Below are 22,157 nucleotides of genomic sequence, written 5' to 3' on the forward strand. Positions count from 1 at the left end.
GCTATGTTAACCCCACAAACAAACTTTTTTTATATATAGATTGTCCTTCCAACCCTGCTATACACCTGCGAAACGTGGACTGTCTACAGATGTCAACTCCTGGAATAATTCCATCAGCACTGCCTCTAGTAAATCCTGAAAATCACTGAAAATCCTGAAAATCACTTGGGAAACGTGCTGGAAGAAGCAAAGAAGCGATGCTCCTACACCATCAACTCCACTGGACTTGATCACAGTCTCCCAAAGCAGTTACTCCTAACTCAAGAATGGGAAATTGAATGTTGGTGACAGGAAGCCAATCTTAAAAACCAACCTTAAAAACTGTGGTATAGACACCGAGAACTAGGAAGCCTTGGCCCTTGAGCGCTCTAACTGGAGGCCAGCTGTGACCAGCAGTGCTGCAGAATTCAAGGAGGCACGAATGGAGGGCGAAAGGAAGAAATGTGCCAAGAGGAAGGTGCATCAAGCCAAGCCTTACCAGGATCACCTTTCACCTGGAAACCGATGTCTTCACTGCGAAAGAACATGCGGATCAAGAATAGGACTCCACAGTCACCTACTTATGCACCGCCAAGACACTGCATTTAGAAGGCCATCATCCTCAGACAATGAGGAACTGCCTAAGTAAGCCTCACCAGACTTGCAGATTCATAGGTTTGCCAGTGACTTGTATGTCAGTGACTTGAAGGGGGGAAACAACGAGAAAAGAAGGAAAGGTTTCCAGATTATTATTTCACTTTCTTGCCCAGCTCTTTCACTCTTCTGAAAAAGGAAGGATGAATTCACCACTGAAGCCCACAAAAGGCTGATACAGGACTCTAAGGCAGCTGAACACTTTTATGGCCCATTAGGAAGGGCTAAGGAGCTGAGATGGCCCTGACCCCACAAAGGGAAAATGGAAAATAAGGTTGGAGTTAAAAAATCAAGAGCCTACGATCAGATGCAAGCATCTAAAGAACATGAAGGAGCAAAAACTAAAGAATGTCAAAATAAAGAAGAACTTGATTAAAAAATATTGGCTGAATACAAAAAAAATTGAAGATGCTCTTGAAATTGTGAAACAACAAATCACGGCAACAGCCATAAAAATTGAGCTATATGAAGCTAGAATCAGCCAATACAAACAAAATCAACTCTTCCAAACTGATCGAAGGCGGTTCTACCAGAGTCTGAATCAGCAGGTGGCTGTGAAAAATGAAAAACCGGAAAAAACAGCTACAAATGCATTCTGGAAAGATCTGTGGGAAACAGAAAAAGGTTACAACAAAAAAGCTGAGTGGATAAAAGACTTTGAAAATAATTTTTCAGAGAATAAAATTAAAACCTTGGAAATAACAACAGAAACGATCACTGAAAGAGTGAAGAAAGTCAAGAACTGGACATCATCTGGCAATGATCAACTGCATGGATTTTGGCTTAAATATCTGGTTAGCCTGCGCTCAAAAATGGCCGTACAATTCAATGAGATGCTGCAAACTGGAAACATTAGCAAATGGATAACAACTGGGGAGACATATTTGATACAGAAAGATCTAGCAAACTACAGGCCAATATCAGGAAACTACAGGCCAATAACATGTCTGCCTACAATGTTCAAACTGCTGACAGGCATAATAGCTGATCAAATCCAGGATTACTTGGAGGAAAATAACATCTTACCAATAGAACAAAAAGGCAATAAAAGAAAAAGTCGGAACACAAAAGAGCACCTTCTAATTGACAAAATGATACTGGAGAATTGCAAAAGCCGCAAAACAAACCTCTATACAACTGGATTGATTACAAAAAAGCATTTGACTCACTGCCACATTGTTGGATTATCAAATGTCTAGATGTCATCGGGGTTTGTGAAAATATTAGAAAGTTTACCGAAAATGCAATGAAACAATGGAAAACCAAGTTGTTCGTGGGCAATGAAAGTTATGGAACTGTTAACATCAAGAGAGGAATTTTCCAGGGTGACTCACTGTCACCACTGCTGTTCATCATTGCAGTGATCCCGTCTGTGTGATTTTCTTGCAACAGCTGAGGATATGGTCCATGGTTTCATCAGCTTCCTTGCACAGTCTGCATTTTGGGTCATCAGCTGATTTTTCGATCCTGGCCTTAATTGCGTTGGTTCTGATGGCTTGCTCCTGGGCTGCAAGAATCAGGCCTTCTGTCTCCTTCTTCAGAGTTCCATTCGTGAGCCATATCCAGGTCTTCTCCCTGTCAACTTTTCCTTCAATTTTGTCAAGGAACTGCCTATGCAATGCTTTGTTGTGCCACCTGTCAGCTCTGGTTTGGAGTGCAGTTTTCTTGTACTGACTCTTTGTCTGCTGTGCTTTGAGAGTTTCCGATTATTGACTTCAATTAAAGCAGGTTCTTGGCTTTCCTTGACATATTCCGCTAGGGCGTGTTTTTCTTCTTCGACTGCTTGTTTTACTTGTAAAAGTCCTCTGCCACCAGACTTTCTAGGCAGATAGAGCTGGTCAACATCACTGCGAGGATGTAATGAATTATGAATGGTCATGAGTTTTCTAGTTTTTCTGTCCAAATTGTCCAGTTCTGCCTGAGTCCAGTTTATGATGCCAGCAGTATATCTTATGACAGGTATGGCCCAGGTGTTTATGGCCTTGATGGTGCTGCCTCCATTGAGCTTGCTTTTGAGAATTTTTCTGACCCTTTGAATGTATTCTTTGCTAACCACAGTTTTCACATGCTCATGTTTGATATTGTCCACCTGTAGCATGCCCAGATATTTATAGGCCTCTGGCTGGTGACACTTTATTGCTTGGCCATTTGGCATATTTATTCCCTCACTTTCAGTGATTTTTCCCCTTTTCAGTGTTGATATCCGTGCTAAAGATTTGCACAGTGTTAGTCAGAGACTGGATTTCAGTTTCGGTTTTCCCATACAGCTTCAGGTCATCCATGTACAGTATAATAATAATAATAATAATAATAATAATAATAATAATAATTAGGTCAGTTTCTCCCATGGGTATGTACACTGAAGGCTTCCCTTTGGCAACACGGTGCCTTTTATTCAGAGCACTGGTTGTAAACATTGTCTGCCAATGAATCCATCAAGCCTTGGTCTTTGGATCCCTGACCAGTTGAGTTCATTGGCTTCATTGCCCCTGTGACCTCTGACCCCCGCTGTGTCCCCCAATTTATTTACAGCCCCCAACTCCTTGGCCCTGCAGTGTGCATTGACCTGCCCTCTATTCTCTTTGGGACAAAGCGACATGGGCCCTCATTCATCTCCTCGCTTCCACTTGGTGTCCTTTTGTCTCTCCCTGCTGTTCTACGTGTTGCCAACCCACCCTCAACATCTTGACCTCCGGCTCTCCACCTCTGAGTGATGCACCCTCCGGGAGGGAAAGAAACACTTCTTTGGCTTTCAGATCCAAAGTTTTTGCTTGAATTCTTTTCCAGGGGAAGCCACTTCTATGTCTGGCCACTTCCATCATGCAACACAGTGTCGTCTCTGCTTTCCAAAGTCCCCTCCTTTTGCTTGAAGGAAAGACCAAACTCCAAAGAAGATAAATTGCTCCTGCTTTATTACTCCAAAGTTTAGGAGTTGGACACTTTCTTCCTTGATATCACTGGATATTGTTCATCTGGTCCTGGAGAATTGAATTCGTTTAGACTAGTCAAATATTCCTCTACTGACTTTACCTATGCTGTGCTGCATTTTTGCTCCAATATACCCAACTGTTGGCCTTTTGGGAGAAGACTGAAGCAAAGAAGATGTAGAGAAATTCTGTCTTTTCTCTGTTCTTCATATAATAGAGCAGTGTTTTTCCACCTTCCTAATGCTTATTTATTTATTGTGTCATCAGCAACCATACCATTGTATTACAATTCTAACAGAGCAAAACAAACACACAGATTAAAAAGAAAAAGAAAAAATACTGCGACCCCTTAATACAGTTCCTCATGTTGTAGTGACCGCCAACCAAAAAATTATTTTCGTTGTTACTTAACAACAGAGATTTTGCAACTGTTCTGAATTGTAATGTAAATATCTGATATATAGGATGTATTTTCATTCACTAGACCAAATTTGGCACAAATACCCAATAGGCCCAAATTTGAATACTGGTGGGGTTGGGGGTGATTTTGACATTTGGGAGAACTACAATCAAAGAACATTCTGAACTCCACCAACAATGGAATTGAACCAAACTTGGCACACAGAAGTCCCATGACCAACAGAAAATACTGGAAGGGTTTGGTGGGCATTGACCTTGAGTTTTGGAATTGTAGGTCACCTACATCCAGAGAGCAATGTGGAGTCAAACAATGATGAATCTGGCACAAGTCCTCAATATTCCCAGATGTGAACACTGGTGGAGTTTGGGGAAAATAGACCTTTTTTCTATAGAGTTATAAACTGGGTAGATGTAGGAAATGCCGTGGATGTAGCATACCTGGATTTCAGTAAGGCCTTCGACAAGGTCCCCCATGACCTTCTGGCAAGGAAACTAGTCCAATGTAGTCAAGGCAAAACTACGGTGAGGTGGATCTGTAATTGGTCAAATGGACGAACCCAAAGGGTGCTCACCAATGCTTCCTCTTCATCTTGGAAAGAAGTGACGAGCTGAGTGCCCCAGGGTTCCGTCCTGGGCCCGGTCCTGTTCAACATCTTTATTAATGACTTAGATCTTAGACGGCATGATCATCAAGTTTTCAGACGGGACTAAATTTAGGAGGGAGACCCAATACTCCAGAAGACAGGAGCAGAATTCCGAACGATCCTAACAGATTAGAGAGATGGGCCAAAACTAACAAAATGAGATTCAATAGTGACAAATGCAAGATACTCCACTTAGGCAGAAAAATTGAAATGCAAAGATACAGAATGGGGGAGGTGTGGCTCGAGAGCAGGATGTGTGAAAAAGATCCTCATGAGCCAACAATGTGATGGGGCGGCAAAAAAAGCCAATGGGATTTTGGTCTGCATCAATAGGAGTATAATGTCTAGATCCAGGGAAGTCAAGCTCCCCATGCTCTATTCTGTCTGGAATATTGTGTCCAATTCTGGGCACCACAATTGAAGGGAGATATTGACAAGCTGGAATGTGTCCAGAGGAGGGCGACTAAAATGATCAAGGGTCTGGAAAACAAGCCCTATGAGGAGCAGCTTAAAGAGCTGGGCATGTTTAGCTTGAAGAAGAGAAGGCTTAGAGGAGACATGATAGCCATGTATAAATATGTGAGAGGAAGTTATAGGGAGGGAGGAGAGTGCAAGCTTCCTTTCTGCTGCCCTGGAGACTAGGACGTGGAACAATGGCTTCAAATTACAATAAAGGAGATTCCATCTGACCATGAGGAAGAACTTCCTGACTGTGAGAGCTGTTCAACAGTGGAACCCTCTGCCCCAGAGTGTGGTGGAGGCTCCTACTTAGGAAGCTTTTAAACAGTGGCTGCATGGCCATCTATCGGGGGTGCTTTGAATGCAATTTTCCTGCTCCTTGGCAGAAAGGGGTTGGACTGGATGGCCCAAGAGTTCTCCTCCAATTCTATGACATTTGGGAGTTGTAGTTGCTGGATTTATAGGTCACCTACAGTCAAAGAGCATTCTGAAACCCAGCAACTATAGAAGTGAGCCAAGTTTCACACACAGAACCCCATACTTTGAAGGGACTTGCTGGTGTGAACCTCCCTCCATCCTTGCATGCTCTCCCTCGCCCGAACATGCGCACCACACTGCCATGCGTCCGGAAATGCCTGCTCTTCTTTCCCCACTTGGAGTCTCAGAAACAGCCCTCCCCTTGGCTGAGAGGTTGGCCAATCACAGCAGGAGGAGGGCTTTTGGTGGGAGGATTCACTGTCTGTTTCCAAAAAGGATGAGCAGGACAGGCGGAGAGATCTTCAGCCTTCTCTGCCACAGGGGTTCACAAGACCATCAAAAATATACTTTTTCTGATGGCCTTTGGTATTTATTTATTTATTTATTGTGTCAGGAGCGAACCAAAAATGTTGTACTGCATTAAAAAACAAACAAACAAAACACAAAGTTTGGTATTCTATTAAATGTCCTTTGACCAGAAGCTGGCCAGTTGAAGTGCCTCTAGTGTTGCTGCAAGAAGGTCCTCCACTGTGCATGTGGCAGGGCTCAGGTAGTCTGTAGTTTGCTCTTCTCCACAATTGCATGTCGTGAATTCCACTTTGTAGCCCCATTTCTTAAGGTGGTGCCAGAGCGCAGTCTGTTAAGCGCCTTCCAAGTCGCCCAGTTTTCTGTGTGCCCAGGAGGGAGTTTCTCATTTGGTATCAGCCATTGATTGAGCTTCTGGGTTTGAGCCTGCCACTTTTGGACTCTCGCTTGCTGAGGTGTTCCAGCGAGTGTCTCTACAGATCTTAGAAAACTATTTCTTGATTTAAGTCGTTGACGTGTTGGCTGATACCGAAACAGGGGATGAACTGGAGATGTCACTGCCTTGGTCCCTTCACTATTGGTTGCTACTTCCCCTTGGATGTCAGGTGGTGTAGTTTCTCCAGTGCTGTAGGGCGCAGCCACCCCTTGATAATGCGGCATGTCTCATTAAGAGCCACATCCACTGTTTTAGCGTGGTGAGGTGTTTTCCACACTGGGCATGCATAGCAGCAGAGTAGCATAGCGCAAGGGCAGATGTCTTCACTGTATCTGGTTGTGATCCCCAGGTTGTGCCAGTCAGCTTTCGTATGATATTATTTCTAGCGCCTACTTTTTGCTTGATATCCAGGCAGTGCTTCTTGTAGATATCAGATTGGCCCCCTCCCTGCTGGTGTTTCGGAGGAAAGTGAAGACCTGGCTGTTCGAACAAGCATTTGATTAAACAGTGTAATTGAATATAGGAACACGGAATAATGGATAATGAGACTGGATTCTGATTTTACTGTTGAGGCGCTAATGATTGTTATACTGATGTTAATGATTTATGTGATAATTGTTTTTAAATGCCCTATACTTGTTTTGTGATGTTTTGTACTGATGTTGTTCACCGCTTTGAGTCGCCTGAGGGCTGAGAAAAGTGGTATAGAAATAAAGTAAGTAAATAAATAAAAATAATAATAAATAAATTTTGGAATCTCCCCTGCCCTTTTAGTTTAGAGAAGGAACTTCAGATGTGCTGGTGGGTAGTCAGGGTAGCTCTGGGAAAATCATTGTAAGTACTATTAAGACTATTAAGATACTATAGATAGCTAAGCTTGATTGAGTGATCAGGTTATAGCTGATTGAGAAATTGAAGATTGAGATATTGAAGATTGAGATTGAGATACTATAGATAGAGAAGACTATTGAGAAACTGAGTTATATAGATATAGAAAGAGAGACTTCATTGCTTTATCTCCAGAACTAACCATGAGCATAGATAGGGAAAGACCTGGTCTTTCTAAAACGTAACAGCTTAGGGGTAGGGTGAAAAGATTCCAGGATCTTCTCTGCCTTCTGGGGAAAAGTTAACTCAGTGACTGGAGGAGAAGGGAAAGAAAGAATATCTCTGTGGTTTCACCTATTGACTGTTCTGTTTGTAACCTCGATAAGCTGTGCCAAGTCTACAAAGACTTTGAAGAATAAATATCCCTTTTTGATGTCCAAAACCTTTAATAGCCTCAGTTGCTGAATATCTCAAGCTTCTAAAGAAAGACACCAGCAGTTCGCTCAGACATAGAGAGAAGCACATCTTAGTTTTATTTTTATAACGTCTGGGTGTAACAGCACAGCAGGGGTTGTGGAGTCAAGCTTTCCCACAAGGGGGGGGGGGACACATCTACTCCAATGACAGAACTTTAAGCTAAACAGTCATGTGAAATTGTGGTGATGGCACGATCGTCAGCATAGATGAAATTCTCTTTCCCTTCTGGCAATGGCTGGTCATTTCTGTAAATGGTCTTTGGTGACCCCCCTGAAAAGCCCTTGCAACTCCCCAGGGATCATGATCCCCAGGTTGAGGGAACACTGTAATAAAAATCATTTTTAAGATAGGCAATTTGGGATGAAGGCAACTCGGTTCTTTCCAAGTCAAAGACAGGATAGTTTGTCACCCTGCAACTACTTTGTGTGGGGCTTTTCACCTCCTATAAATCAGCTCCACTAGAGACCGGATGCTAAGGAAGAAGGATCGCTTGGCCTTTTCTTGTCTTCATTCAGGGCATCCATGAAAAGTCTCCTGCATTTCCTTTCCACAGCACTGGCTCAGCGGATTCCTTGTCAGGGATGGATGACAAGGAGGCTCCCTTTTCCATGACTTAGCAATCCCATTGTCTATATGCCACCCCATTCAGAACAGACGGGTCTGCCCAATGACCAATTATTCTTCTCCCCTTCTCTCTCTCTCTTAAGAATGCATTGGTAAGAAAACACTTGGTTTGAGTGTTGGATTGCAACTTTGGAGACCAGGCTTTGATTCTCCACTTGCCAAATCTGGGCTCCTGAACTTTGAGCTATTGCTTAGCATCAAAACATTTCAGCAGGCACAAAAGCACGACCACACTAGAATAATAGAAGATGGAAATGAGCCAGGATGTTTATTGTTATTATTATTATTATTATTATTATTATTATTATTATTTCAGAAAATCCCAACAGTGTCCTCCAGTGGAAGTCAAACATCTGTCCGTCCGTCCGTCCATCCATCTATCTATCTACACACATAATATGCATGTGTGTATGTGGCTGGAGTGTCCACTTACACAGACAAGCTCCTGCCTCCACAAACAGCTATAGCTCCCACTACTCAGGACACATCAATGGGCCTCCCTCCAATGACTTTGCAGTTCATAGAGAGCACCATAAACACGTCCAAGAGCCCTGCCAATGTCCTGCACAAACACTATCCTGCCCACCACCCAAGTGAAGGCTTTCATACGGGGACAATTCCATCCCAGAGTTTATGTGTTTCCTCCACCACAGACATCTCAGTGTTTCTTACTCTCTCCACTGGTGTGGAATTTGCATGACTCCGCCCACTGCATCTCCCTCAACCCTTTCCTATTCTTTTCTATGGCACACAGCAAACAGAGGAATTGATCAGAAACTGAACATAATAGAGGGGTTTGGGGAGGGTTCACTTTGATTTATAGGAGTTGTAGGTGGAGCACTCTGAACTCAACCAACAATGGGCTGGGAACTAACTTGGCACACAGAAACTCCATGATTTTTAAAAAGGAGGTATTTGGAGGGATTTATAGGAGTTCTAGTTCACCTACATCTAGAGCACACCATGAACACAAACAATGATGGAGCTGGGCAAAACTTGGCACACTTACCTAATATGCCCAAATTTGAATACTGGTGAGTTTTGAGGGGAATTGGCCTAGACATTTTGGAGTTGTAGGTACTAGCATGACACATTGGGATGGGCATACCAAGCCACCTTGTCTCTCTCCTGAGGAATCTATACAAGGACCAAGTAGCAACAGTAAGAACTGACCACGGAACAACAGACTGGTTCAAGATTGGGAAAGGCGTCCGGCAAGGCTGCATACTCTCACCCAACCTATTCAACTTGTATGCAGAACACATCATGCGATGTGCGGGGCTTGATGAATGCAAAGCTGGGGTGAAAATTGCTGGAAGAAACATTAACAACCTCAGATATGCAGATGACACCACTCTGATGGCCGAAAGCGAGGAGGAGCTGAGGAGCCTTCTAATCAAGGTGAAAGAAGAAAGCGCAAAAGCTGGGTTGCAGCTAAACATAAAAAAAAACCAAGATTATGGCAACAAGAATGATTGACAACTGGGAAATAGAGGGAGAAAACGTGGAGGCCGTGACAGACTTTGTATTTCTAGGTGCAAAGATTACTGCAGATGCAGACTCTGGCCAGGAAATCAGGAGACGCTTACTTCTTGGGAGGAGAGCAATGTCCAGTCTCGATAAAATAGTAAAGAGTAGAGACATCAGACTGGCAAGAAAGATCCGCCTAGTCAAAGCCATGGTATTCCCCGTAGTCACCTACGGATGTGAGAGCTGGACCTTAGGGAAGGCTGAGCGAAGGAAGATCGATGCTTTTGAGCTGTGGTGTTGGAGGAAAGTTCTGAGAGTGCCTTGGACTGCGAGAAGATCCAACCAGTCCATCCTCCAGGAAATAAAGCCTGACTGCTCACTGGAGGGAAGGATACTAGAGACAAAGTTGAAGTACTTTGGCCACATCATGAGGAGACAGCAAAGCCTAGAGAAGACAATTATGCTGGGGAAAGTGGAAGGTAAAAGGAAGAGGGGCCGACCAAGGACAAGATGGATGGATGGTATCCTTGAAGTGACTGGACTGACCTTGAAGGAGCTGGGGGTGGTGACGGCTGACAGGGAGCTCTGGCGTGGACTGGTCCATGAGGTCACGAAGAGTCGGAGACGACTGAACAAATGAACAACAACAACAACAGGTACTAGCATATATAATTCACCTGTACTCTAAGTGCACTCTGAACTCCACCAAAGTGGGAATTGGACCAAACTTGGCACACAGAACCCTCATGACTAGCAAAAAAATACTGGATGTCTTTGAGGAAATTTCCCCTTGATTTGGGGGAGTTGTAGTTCACCTACATACAGAGAGCACTGTGAACCCAAACTAAGGTATGGATCTGGACCAAATTTAGCACACATACCTGATATGCAAAAATTTGATTACTGGAGGGATTTTTGACGAACTGACCTTTCTTTATGGGTGTTGTAGTTTACCCACAACCAGAGAGACTGTGACCTCTATTGATGAGGGACCTGGACCAAACGTGGCACACAGAACCCCACCCCCCAACCTACTGGAGGGGTTGGAGGGGACCTCAAGCATGCATCTACAGCAAACGTGCCCAACATAACAAACTTTAAGTACTGATGGAGTTTCTCAGAGTTAACCTGGCATGATGGGAGTTGTAGTTCACCCACAACCTTATGCATTTTGTACAATTAAAAATAACCCACGCAACGCCAGGTACCCAAGCCAGTGTAAGAAATAATTGACATTTTGTGTGTATGTGCTTGTCTTCAAGTCACCTGCTGACTTATGAGGACCCCATACATTTTGTAGAAATATAGCCTGGAATGTTTGTATTTGCTGGTGGTCTCTCATCCAAGTACTATGCGGGCCCTTCCAAAATCACCCAGGATCTAGTGCATATAGGGTTTTTAAGCCATGCATGTATATCTGCCTTCAAGTTGCCTATCAACACATAATAATCTAATGAGTTTCACAGGGTTTTCTTAGGCAAAGGGTCCTCAAAGGTGGTTGCCACTGTAATATAGCCCACAACACCTAGTAACCCTTGGTGAGCCCCCATCCAACCCTACTTAGCTTACATGATCAGATGGGACCTGGTTCCTTAGTTTGAGGGTATTTTCGGCCCAGTGTTTGTCACTGCTGCAATGTAATCATGTCACCTCCTGCCCAAGGATTGGCTGGGACTTTCCTCGGAGCAAGAGTCCAATAGCCACGGCAAAGCAAAACCCACAAATTGCACATTTGCACTATGGAATCAATGCTGCATGACATCCCTTGAACTGCCATGGGTCAGTGTTATGGAATCATGGGAGTGACCTTTGTTGAGGGGCAGCAATCTTGGTCACAAAAAGCTAAAGACCTAGTTAATTGGTGTCAAACTGCATTCAATATAGCGTAGACACCAGCAAACTGAACGAGCCCCCAAACTCAATAGCACACTTCGAAATACTCTTTCTGATTTATTTGCTTTGGGAGTTTAGCAAACCTTGGGGGTTCCTCAAACATCTTTGTCTTCTTTCTCAGTTGCCCCCTTTCAACTCCATCGGGTCCTTTGAATGCCGGATGCACATTCTGTCCTCTTTAGGACTTCCTTGTGGGTCATGACCTCAAGTTGGTGGAGCACCAGTATCCTGCATTCCCTCCCATACAGGGGAAGAAAAACCCAACAACAACAATCCCAGGGCTCTGCTATCAAAGAGGGCCCCATGCCTATGGTGCCACCAACACTGGTAACCTTGCGGTGACCCAGCCGATCTCCCCTCCGATCTCAGCGTCATTCTCGAAGAGCAAACACTCCAGCTGTTGGCCAAGGGGATTTACCTGTCTGAACAGGTGTGGGTTGGGCCTCACTTTCTACTTTGGGGGTGATGCTGGGGTCAGTCCTTTCCCCACACTCTTTAGAAAGCGGACGTCATCCACTTTCCCCCTCAAAACTGAATTTCCATCCTCAACTAGATTGCTCTTTTGTCATCAGAATGAAGGACAGTTGCAAATCACATCCAGCCCTGATGAGATCCCAAAACAAAAGAGGCTGAATACGTGATCGATCTACAAGTGTTCTTAGAGGAAGCTGATTATCTGGATCCGGTGCAGTCTGGCTTTAGGATGGGACGTGGAACTGAAACAGCCTTGGTCACCTGAGTGGATGATCTATGCCAGGAAATCGACAGGGGGAGTGAGTCTCTGTTGGTTGTCTTGGACCTCTCAGCGGCCTTTGATAACATAGACCAGTGTTTCTCAACCTTCCTAATGCCATGATCCCTTAATACAGTTCCTCATGTAGTGGTGATCCCTGTTGTAGTTCAGCATGTTGCTCGAGTTGCTACTCCTAGTAGCAGGGAGAACGGGTCTACTTTGGAGTCGGAGGGAGAACAGCAGCGTCAGCACATTAGAGAAATCATTATGGCTCCAAGCGATACTGATACGTTTCCGGGCTTCTCCGATTGTGAGATGGGGGTTGGGGAAGTAAGCAGAGGTGTAAAGACTCTGGCTCGCGAGCAACCCTCTTTACACCTCTGCTTACTTCATGAGGTGGTGGGAACTGGTTTTGTTTTTTTTTTACATTATCCAGATGTTTGGCCATTTCTGTAATGTGATAGCGTTAGTTGCTCCCAGGTTTACAATGAAATGTTTCCCCAATTTGTGGGAAGGGAAATTGTGGGAGGAGCTAAAAGGGAAAACATTACCTTGTGCTCACCAAGTTTTTACTTTGCCAGAACAATTCCTTTTCAAAAATTAGCCTTTCCTTTCCTCTCCGTGATGTGTCTGTGCCTTGTGTTGAATGGGAAAGATGGGAGAGAAGGATATTATTATTATTATTATTATTATTATTATTATTATGCCATGTCTTCATGCTGTGCAGTCCTGGGAGTCATAGTTTCCCAAAGTCCATAACCTTATCTTGGTGCATTTATACTCTGGAATGAATGCCCTTACACCCCACTTTAAATACCATAGCTGCATACTATGCAGTCCTGGGAGTTATAGTTTTCCAAGGTCCATATCCTTCTCTGGATGCATCTGCACTGGATAATAAATAAGGTCAGGGCGTGTTTTAAATGCCATTGCATTTAAAATGGGTAATGATTGCTTCTGTTTACAGGGGACGACGTCTGGCCACCCTCCTGTTTGCTGCAGAAGCTCCTGGGATAAAGGTACTGTCTGGATGGACCAGACAGTAACTTTAGTATTACTGAATTTTGGCACTGAATTTTTGCCATTAATTCATTGTGAACCACCTTGAGTCGCCCCCTCACCCCAGGGGTGAGAAAGGCATTATATCTATGGACATAATATCTATATTATCTATGGACATAATATCTATACACATAATAAAAGTGAAAATGTGTGTATGTGACAAAGGTGTCCACTTACACAGGATATAGTTCTTTTCTGTGTTGTTGTTCACCGCCACGAGTCGCCCTAGGGCTGAGAGTGGCGGTCAATAAGTGCAAGAAATAAATAAATAAATAAATAAATAAGTGCTGAGAAGCCTCCAAAGGCACTCCCTCCACTGACATTGCAGGTTATAGTGGCCACCATGAACATGTGGCCCAAACCCTGCCAATGTCCTCCCCAAACACTATGGACCACCATCTAAGTATGCTTTCATTTGGGGACCGTTTCATCCTAGATTTTACGTGTTTCCTCCAGACAGGCAGGCTTCCCAGGGTTCCATTCACTCTCCATTGCTGTGGATTTTGCATGATACCATTCACTGCCTCTCTCTTAACCCTTTCCTACTCTTTTCAACTCTGTCTGCATAACAGCAGAACGGAGCAGCAACTAAACAAACTGGAGGAGTTTGAGGGACTGACTCCACATGATGGAAGTTGTAGTTCATCAAGTCAGAGCACTGTGACCCCCACTGACAATGTACCTGGACCACATTTGGCACACAGAACCCCATGACCAAAAATACTGGAGAGGTTTGGAGGATATTCACCTTGATTTATAGCTGTTGTAGGTACTGGGATGTATAGTTCACCTGCAATCAAAGAGCACTCTGGACCCCACAAATGACGGCCCTGGACTTAACTTGGCACACAGAACCAATCTGACCAACTGAAAATACTGGAAGGGTTTGAAGAGAACTGACCCTCATTTCTGGAAGTTGTAGTTCATTTACATCCAGATACACTGTAACCACCACTGATGACAGATCTGGACCAAACTTGGCACACAGAACCCCTATGTCCAACTGAACCTACCGGAGGGATTTGAGGGAACCGACCCACTATGGTGGGAGCTGTCGTTTATCCTGCAGCCAGAGATCACACCGAACCATATCGACGATGCATCTAGAGCTACAGACCAATCTCCCTGCTGTGCCACCTCTACAGAGTTCTGGAGAGACTTATTCTGCATAGAATTATGGAAAAAATAGACCCATGTCTGATTCCACAGCAAGCTGGCTTCAGGAAAGGCAAAAGCTGCACATCGCAAGTGCTGAACCTGACTCAGCACATAGAAGATGGGTTTGAAAAGCAGCAGATCACAGGAGCTGTCTTCATAGACCTGTCAGCGGCTTATGATACTGTGAACCACCGCCTCCTCCTGAGAAAAATGTATAATATCACAAAGGACTACCATCTCACCTGTCTTATAAGAAACCTGCTACAAAACAGGAGTTTTTTTGTTGAGTTCCAGGGCCAGAGAAGCAGATGGCGGAAACAGAAGAACGGCCTGCCTCAGGGGAGCGTGCTTGCTCCATCCATGTTCAACATCTACACAAATGACCAGCCACTGCCAGAAGGGACAGAGAGTTTCATCTATGCTGATGATCGTGCCATTACCGTCAAGCAGGGAGCTTTGAGATGGTTGAACAGAAGCTCTCCGAAGCTCTAGGTGCTCTTACTGCCTATTACAGGGGAAACCGTAATCCATCTAAAACACAGACATGTACCTTTCACCTTAAGAACAGACAAGCATCCCGAGCTCTGAGGATTACCTGGGAAGGAATCCCACTGGAGTATTGCAGCACACCCAAATACCTGGGAGTCACTCTGGACCGTTCTCTGACCTACAAGAAGCACTGCCTGAACATCAAACAAAAAGTGGGTGCTAGAAACAATATCATACGAAAGCTGACTGGCACAACCTGGGGATCACAACCAGACACAGTGAAGACATCTGCCCTTGCGCTATGCTACTCTGCTGCTGAGTACGCATGCTCAGTGTGGAACACATCTCACCACACTAAAACAGTGGATGTGGCTCTTAATGAGACATGCCGCATTATCACAGGGTGTCTGCGCCCCACACCACTGGAGAAATTACACTGTTTAGCCAGTATTGCACCACCTGACATCCCCCGGGAAGTAGCAGCCAATAGTGAAAGGACCAAGGCAGAGACATCTCCAGCTCATCCCTTGTTTGGGTATCAGCCAGCAAGTCAACGACTTAAATCTAGAAATAGTTTTCTAAGATCTACAGAGACACTCGCTGGAACACCTCAGCAAGCGAGAGTTCAAAAGTGGCAGGCTCAAACCCAGCACCTCAATCCGTGGGTGATACCAGATGAGAGACTCCCCCCTGAGCACACAGAAGACTGGGTGACTTGGAAGGCACTGAACAGACTGCGCTCTGGCACCACGAGATGCAGAGCCAATCTTAAGAAATGGGGCCACAAAGTGGAATCCTCGACATGCGAGTGTGGGGAAGAGCAAATCACTGACCACCTGCTGCAATGCAACCTGAGCCCTGCCACATGCACGATGGAGGACCTTCTTGCGGCAACACCAGAGGCACTCCAAGTGGCCAGATACTGGTCAAAGGACATTTAATCAGCTACCAAGTTTGCAAAATTTGTGTTGTTTTTTTATCTGTTTGTTTGTTTTGTTCTGTTAGAAATATAATACAATGTTCTGGTTGCGGATGACACGATAAATATAAATCTAGAGCAAACTTGCCCAACATGACAAACTTTAACTACTGATGGAGTTTCAGGGGGTTAACCTGGCATGATGTGAGTTGCAGTTCATCCACAACCTTATGCATTTTGTAAATTTTTTAAAAAATGACTTTTTCAATTAACCCAGGCAACGCCGGGTCCCCAAGCTAGTACATAAATAAATGTGGAACAATCGCACTTAACTTCTTATACATACATTGGACAAAGGTGGATTTCCTTTAATATAAATCTCTGTGGATTGGTCATGGAAAAGGGAAGGGAGGGAGCCGCAGGTAGGGAATCTCTCTCTCTATATACATATCGGTTGGCTCAGTTCAACAGCCCCTCCATTTCAAGCCCCCGGTTTCTCTCTCGTTCTCCAGTTCATTCCAGCAGAGGAACGTCCCTTTTATAAATACGATTGATCTTCTGCTTTACACTTTCTCCAAGCTCCTTCTCCACTCTTTGTTCTTTTCGCCTCTCACAACAATGCCCTTGGGAAGGAAATACTTTCAAAATCCTTAAGACGCAAAAGGAGGAATACTGTGGGGAAAGCTCTGCCATGGAGAACCAGATCTGTGTGGATGCCGTTTTTGTGTCTTTGGCCCTCGCACTGGGTTGAGTTGGCGCTTCCTGGTGCAAACAATGCCAGGCAATCTCTCCCCTCTTCAACATGCCTGGCCCCAAGACGCCATCAAGAGTCGCTGGCAGGATGGCGTTGAAGGTAAAACCATTTCTGGGTGGTAGATGCAAAGGAAGTGGTGTTCGGAGCTGCATCACCAAGCTTGAAGTGGACACTGGAGGGAAAATAACAGGGAAAGTGGGATGAACGGGTTAGAAAAGGGGTCTCAATCTCATCAAGAGCCACATGCATCTTATGGTTGTCTTCAAAGAGCCATGGATGGCGAATCCATGGATCAAGAGAACCAACTACAGTAGAGTCTCGCTCATCTGATATAAACGGGCCAGCAGAACGTCGGATAATACAGAGTCTCCCACTGTTACCTACTCCTACTGTTACCCGTCCAATGTGGTGCTAGGCACCTAGAATACTCACAACAGTGACTATTAATATTATTTATTATTTCTATCCCGCTCTTCTCACCCCTCAAGGGACTCAGAGCGGCGTACAACATACATCTAAGCAAATATTTAATGCCTCATTATACAAATCATATAAAACATAACATAAAATCACTAGATAACATTTAAAACCATTAAACATATTAAACCATAATAACCCCATACACAAATAAAACATTGGACCAATCCTTTAAGCACCCTACCAGGGCCTCCCCCTTCCCCTCTCATGATCCTAAGGCAGTGCCTCCCAATTCATGGGACCCCAACTCCCAAAAATCCCAATAAATTGGCTGGGATTTCTGGGAGCTGCAGGCCAAAACACCCGGGGACCCACAGGCCAAGAACCAATGACTCAAAGGGTTAAGGCAAGGCAAAGCTTCCGCCCAGCAGGAAGTGCCTGGATGCGGAAGAGCAGCATGAAAATCACAGAGGGAAAGAAAGAGGTTGCTTTAGCTTCTGGTTCGGCTTCTTTTCCCCCTTTCCTCCTCCCTCCTCCTCCTTGTCTTGCCTTTTTCGATAGCGAGAGAGTTGGGGAGCGCTCCTTTAATTGGAGGGGAAATGCTGGAGGAAAAGCAGGGCATCAGATAAGAGCATCGGATAAGACGGAATGTCGGATAAGTGAAGGTTGGATAAGTGAGACAAAGTGGCCAGTGCTCTTTAGTTTGGGGTCAGCAGATGTTATTGAACAACAATTACCATCCCTTTTGATCATCAGGATTATGGGTATAATGAGTTTTGGGAAAGGTTAAAGGATATTTTAATGTCGGACATCACATCCACAAACCTTGTATCTCAATTCAAAGTCCTAACTCAACAGAACAAACTGCTTTCCCGATGTTACTGTACCACAACTCTCATCAGTTCCAGTTAGGATGTTTAATAACAAGGAATACAGAAGTTTTAGCCTAGCATTTGGAGATCCAGATTCAGCCTACAGGCTTCAGTTTCACGCATGTGCTCTACACTATAACCCCAGCCTTCCAAGAGGGCCAGATTCAGCCTTGAGTTTCATGCATAATTAATCCTCCCAGTAGTTATTGAGGATCTCACTTGTGGATCTCTTTTCAAAACAGTATAAACAGAGAAAACAGTCTATCTTTTTCTTAATAGATTTTTCGATGGTATGAATAAAAAAAAAGTAAGGGAAGCGGAAGCACAGGAGCATTGCAAAATAAAAATGGCTTCATTTGAATGCAGCCTTCCCCATAAAATTCCTTCATTCAGGCCAGGGCAGTCACACAACCAAAAGCCGCATTTTCAGGAAATCTCTGTTGATAGGACTAGTGCAAATAAACTTCTGTAATAAAATAACAGTGTTTGTAAGGCTTGTTGCTACGATGCAAAATAGCAAAGTGCATATGATTATTGAGGCCCCAGCACCGCCGAGCAAGTAGTGTCTTGCTCCGTCGGGATGCAGAGATGCCTCCTCGAACTGAGACAGGCTTGTTTCAACAGGGCAAGCCTCAAAGTCAATAGGAGGGCAAGAGGGAGCTATCCATCAAGGGCAAAGTTAGGGTTGAGTGCCCACCAGATGAATCGATAGTGCTTTCTAGAGGAAATGGTCTTCCTCGGGAGCGCCTGGTTGCTCTGACTGATGGAGATCGGTTGGTCAGCATTTCCCCCCTCCTTCCTCCTTGGTCACTACAAAAGCTGGGAAATCCCACTGAAGGGGAAGCCCAGAGAAGAGCATTCTCTCCTTCAGGGTGCTTCCTGGCAAGTCCCATCTGCATCCAAGTGTGTGTCGTCAATGCATGCCAACCTGATGAATTGCAGAGGGTTTTCTTAGATATAAGATGGGTGAGACCTGGTGTGAAAACGATCCACACAAAAGGGATCTTGGTGGACCACAAACTGAACATGAGCCAACAGTGTGATGTAGCAGCTAAAAAGGCCAATACAATTCTACACTGTATCAAGAGAAGCACAATGTCTGTATCAGTGGTTCCCAACCTTTTTTTTGACCAGGGACTACTCTCCAACATTAGTACCAAAAGAGTTACGAATCAATTTTTGGTTAACCGAATCTAAAGTTGACTAAAAACCGATTCGTAATCTTTATGGTACTATTGTTGGTCCCTGACCAAGTGGCCCCAGATAAAAAAAAAGGTTGGGCACCACTGGTCTAGATCAAGCAAAGTCATCGTCTTCATTCTATTCTCATGTACAATGCTGTGTCCCCCACAATTCAAGAAAGACATGGGCAACTGGGAGGCCCTGCTCTCAGTCCCACCACCTCTGCAGGCCTGACTGATGGGGACAAGAGACAGGGCCTTCTCAGTGGTGGCTCCTCAGCTGTGGAACTCCCTCCCTAGTGGGATTCGATCGACTCCTTCCTTCCTGTCATTTTGCAAACAAGTGAAAACTTGCCGTTGGGAACAAACATTTGGCCCAGCATAATTATCTGTGTAATACAGTGGGAAATGCCCCTAGATTGATAAACATGATTATTTGAGTATCTGGTTTTGGATCTATGCATGATAGTCATCTAATCTTTACATATGTGGTTTTAATGTTTTTGGGGCATGGAATAATGCCAATTATGTTAGCCGCCTGAGTTGCCTTCAGGGTGAGAAGGTCAGCATATAAATGTCATTGTGTGTATATGTATATTTATTTATTTCTTTATTTCTGCTGCTTATACCCCGCCCTTCTCACCCCCGAGGGGGGACTCAGGGCGGCTTACAAAAGGAAGGCACAATTCGATGCCCTTATCCAAATACATACAAATATAAAAACAGTTACAGTAGTTAAACAATTAACAGATTAAAAACATCAATATATAGCACAATAGCACATCAATAAACCATCTCATGGTCAGTGTTTCGCGTTCCATAGGTCCAATAGGTTTCTTCATTATTTGCCCATCATTATGGTCTTTCTTTTTTTAGCTGCCAGAGTTTCCAAAGGCCTGGTCCCACATCCAAGTTTTCAGCTTTTTCCTGAATGAGAGAAGGGAAGTCGCTGATCTGATCTCCCCAGGGAGTGAGTTCCACAGGTGGGGGGCCACTACTGAGAAGGCCCTGCTCCTCGTCCCCGTCAGTCTCACTTGTGATAAAGGCGGGGTCGAGAGCAGGGCCTCCCCAGAAGATCTTAGACTCCGAGGTGGGATGTAGAGGGAGATCCGTTCGGACAGATACACTGGGCCGGAACCGTATAGGGTTTTGTAGGTTAAAACCAGCACCTTGAATTGTGCTCAGAATTGGATCGGCAGCCAGTGGAGCTGGCATAACAGGGGGGTGGTATGCTCCCTGTATGCCGCTCCGGTGAGCAATCTGGCTGCCTCCCGTTGGACTAGTTGGAGTTTCCGAGCAGTCTTCAAAGGCAACCCCATGTAGAGTGCGTTGCAGTAATCCAACCGGGATGTGACAAGAGCGTGGACCACCGTGGCCAGATCCGACTTCCCAAGGTACGGGCGCAGCTGGCGCACAAGTTTTAATTGTGCGAAAGCTCTCCCGGCCACCGCTGAGACCTGGGGTTCCAGGCTCAGCGATGAGTCCAGGATCACTCCCAAGCTACGAACCTGCGTCTTCAGGGGGAGTGTAACCCCGTCTAACACAGGCTGTAACCCTATACCCTGTTCGGCCTTACGATTGACCAGTAGGACCTCTGTCTTGTCTGGATTCAATTTCAATTTGTTCGCTCTCATCCAGTCTGACACAGCAGCCAAGCACCGGTTCAAGGGCTGGACAGCCTCCTTGGTGACAGGTGAGAAGGAGTGACAGATATATATGTGTATGTGTGTATATTATTTGTGTGTATTTTGAAATGACTGGTCAAATAAATAAATTATTATATATAATGCCAATTCCTTCCTCTGCAATCTCTCCTACAGTTCTTGGTATTGATCTCCCATCCAAGCATGAACCGGGCCTGTCTCTGCTCAGCTTCTATAATCAGTTCTTCAATGCCCGCCAAGATCACCACACCAGGAAACATTCATTCCGCACATTCTTGAACCCGGCCCCATGATTTTATGAGTCTGGCACACCAAGATGGGTGGCGTTGGCTTTTAAAAAAAAGTAATAATAAAAAAACCAACAAAGAAAAAAGCGCAATGGCTTATCTGTTGAGAAGTTCAAGGTTTTCTCTCCCAACTATCTACCAATCAATAAAGGCCGCATATTTCCCACAGCCTCCAAAGCTAACTTTGACAAATAGGGAGCGGGGGAAAGGGGAGGAAGAAGAAAATAAGCCCTTTTGTGTGCCCAGGAATGATTTTTCACTGCAGCAGGATCCCACTGTCGGCTTATGTTCAACTCCTAGATCCCAGTTCGGAACCTGCAGCTTCATTTTAGAAGCCCCGTTTCTCCAAAGAGCACATGCATAATCTTTTACCTGTTTACTGGAAGACATGTTGGTCAACGAAGTGATGCCGCTGGTATCCGTGACCACCATGGCCGAAGGGAAGCGGGATGTGTGGGAATACTGAGGGGGTTCCTGTTTGTGGGAGTACACTAGGGAGAACAAAACAAAACACACAATGCACCCTGAAAGTTACATTCGGCATAGCATGAAATGACACTGCCCTCTGACAAAATACACAGTAGCCCCAAGCTGATCAATTGAAATTCAGTGGGTTGGATGTAGACTTTGCCATATTAGCTGTCCCATTGACATCGTGATTCACTCACTGGTTTCAAAGTATAATTAATAGTTTCAGCAATGTCTCACTTGCATCCAAAGAAACACTGACCCCCCACCAACAATAAACCGGGATCACACTTGGCACAGAGAAGCCCCATGACCAAACTGAATATAATGCAGGTGTTTGTGGGAATGGACTTTGATTTTGGGAGTTGTAGTTCACCCTTATTCAGTGAGCACTGAACCCAGCCGACTTCAGAACTAGACCAAACTTGGCACACCGCCCAACATGGCCAACTGTGAATACAGGTGGAGTTTGGGTGTGAATGAACTTGGATCTGGGAGTTGTAGTTCACCCTTATTGAGAGAGCATGGAACCTAGCCAACAATTGATCAGGACCGAACT

At 44.8% G+C, this 22,157-nt stretch overlaps 1 protein-coding gene across 2 annotated transcripts in view; it reads right to left on the reverse strand.

Moving 5' to 3' along the window:
• Positions 1-16,298: 16,298 nt before the first annotated feature.
• The window catches only part of HNF1B (HNF1 homeobox B), a 67,059-nt gene continuing 61,200 nt past the window's right edge, over positions 16,299-22,157 (reverse strand). For both annotated transcript variants that reach the window (XM_060757099.2, XM_060757098.2), the window contains exons 8-9: positions 21,503-21,621; positions 16,299-16,881 (exon numbers count right to left, since the gene is read on the reverse strand). In XM_060757099.2, the coding sequence (XP_060613082.2) occupies positions 16,861-16,881; positions 21,503-21,621 (140 nt within the window). In that variant the 3' untranslated portion in view covers positions 16,299-16,860. The remainder of the gene's footprint in view (positions 16,882-21,502; positions 21,622-22,157) is intronic.

The sequence above is a fragment of the Anolis sagrei genome, chromosome 11 (genome assembly GCF_037176765.1).
Source record: "Anolis sagrei isolate rAnoSag1 chromosome 11, rAnoSag1.mat, whole genome shotgun sequence".
Taxonomy (NCBI): Eukaryota; Metazoa; Chordata; class Lepidosauria; order Squamata; family Dactyloidae; genus Anolis; species Anolis sagrei.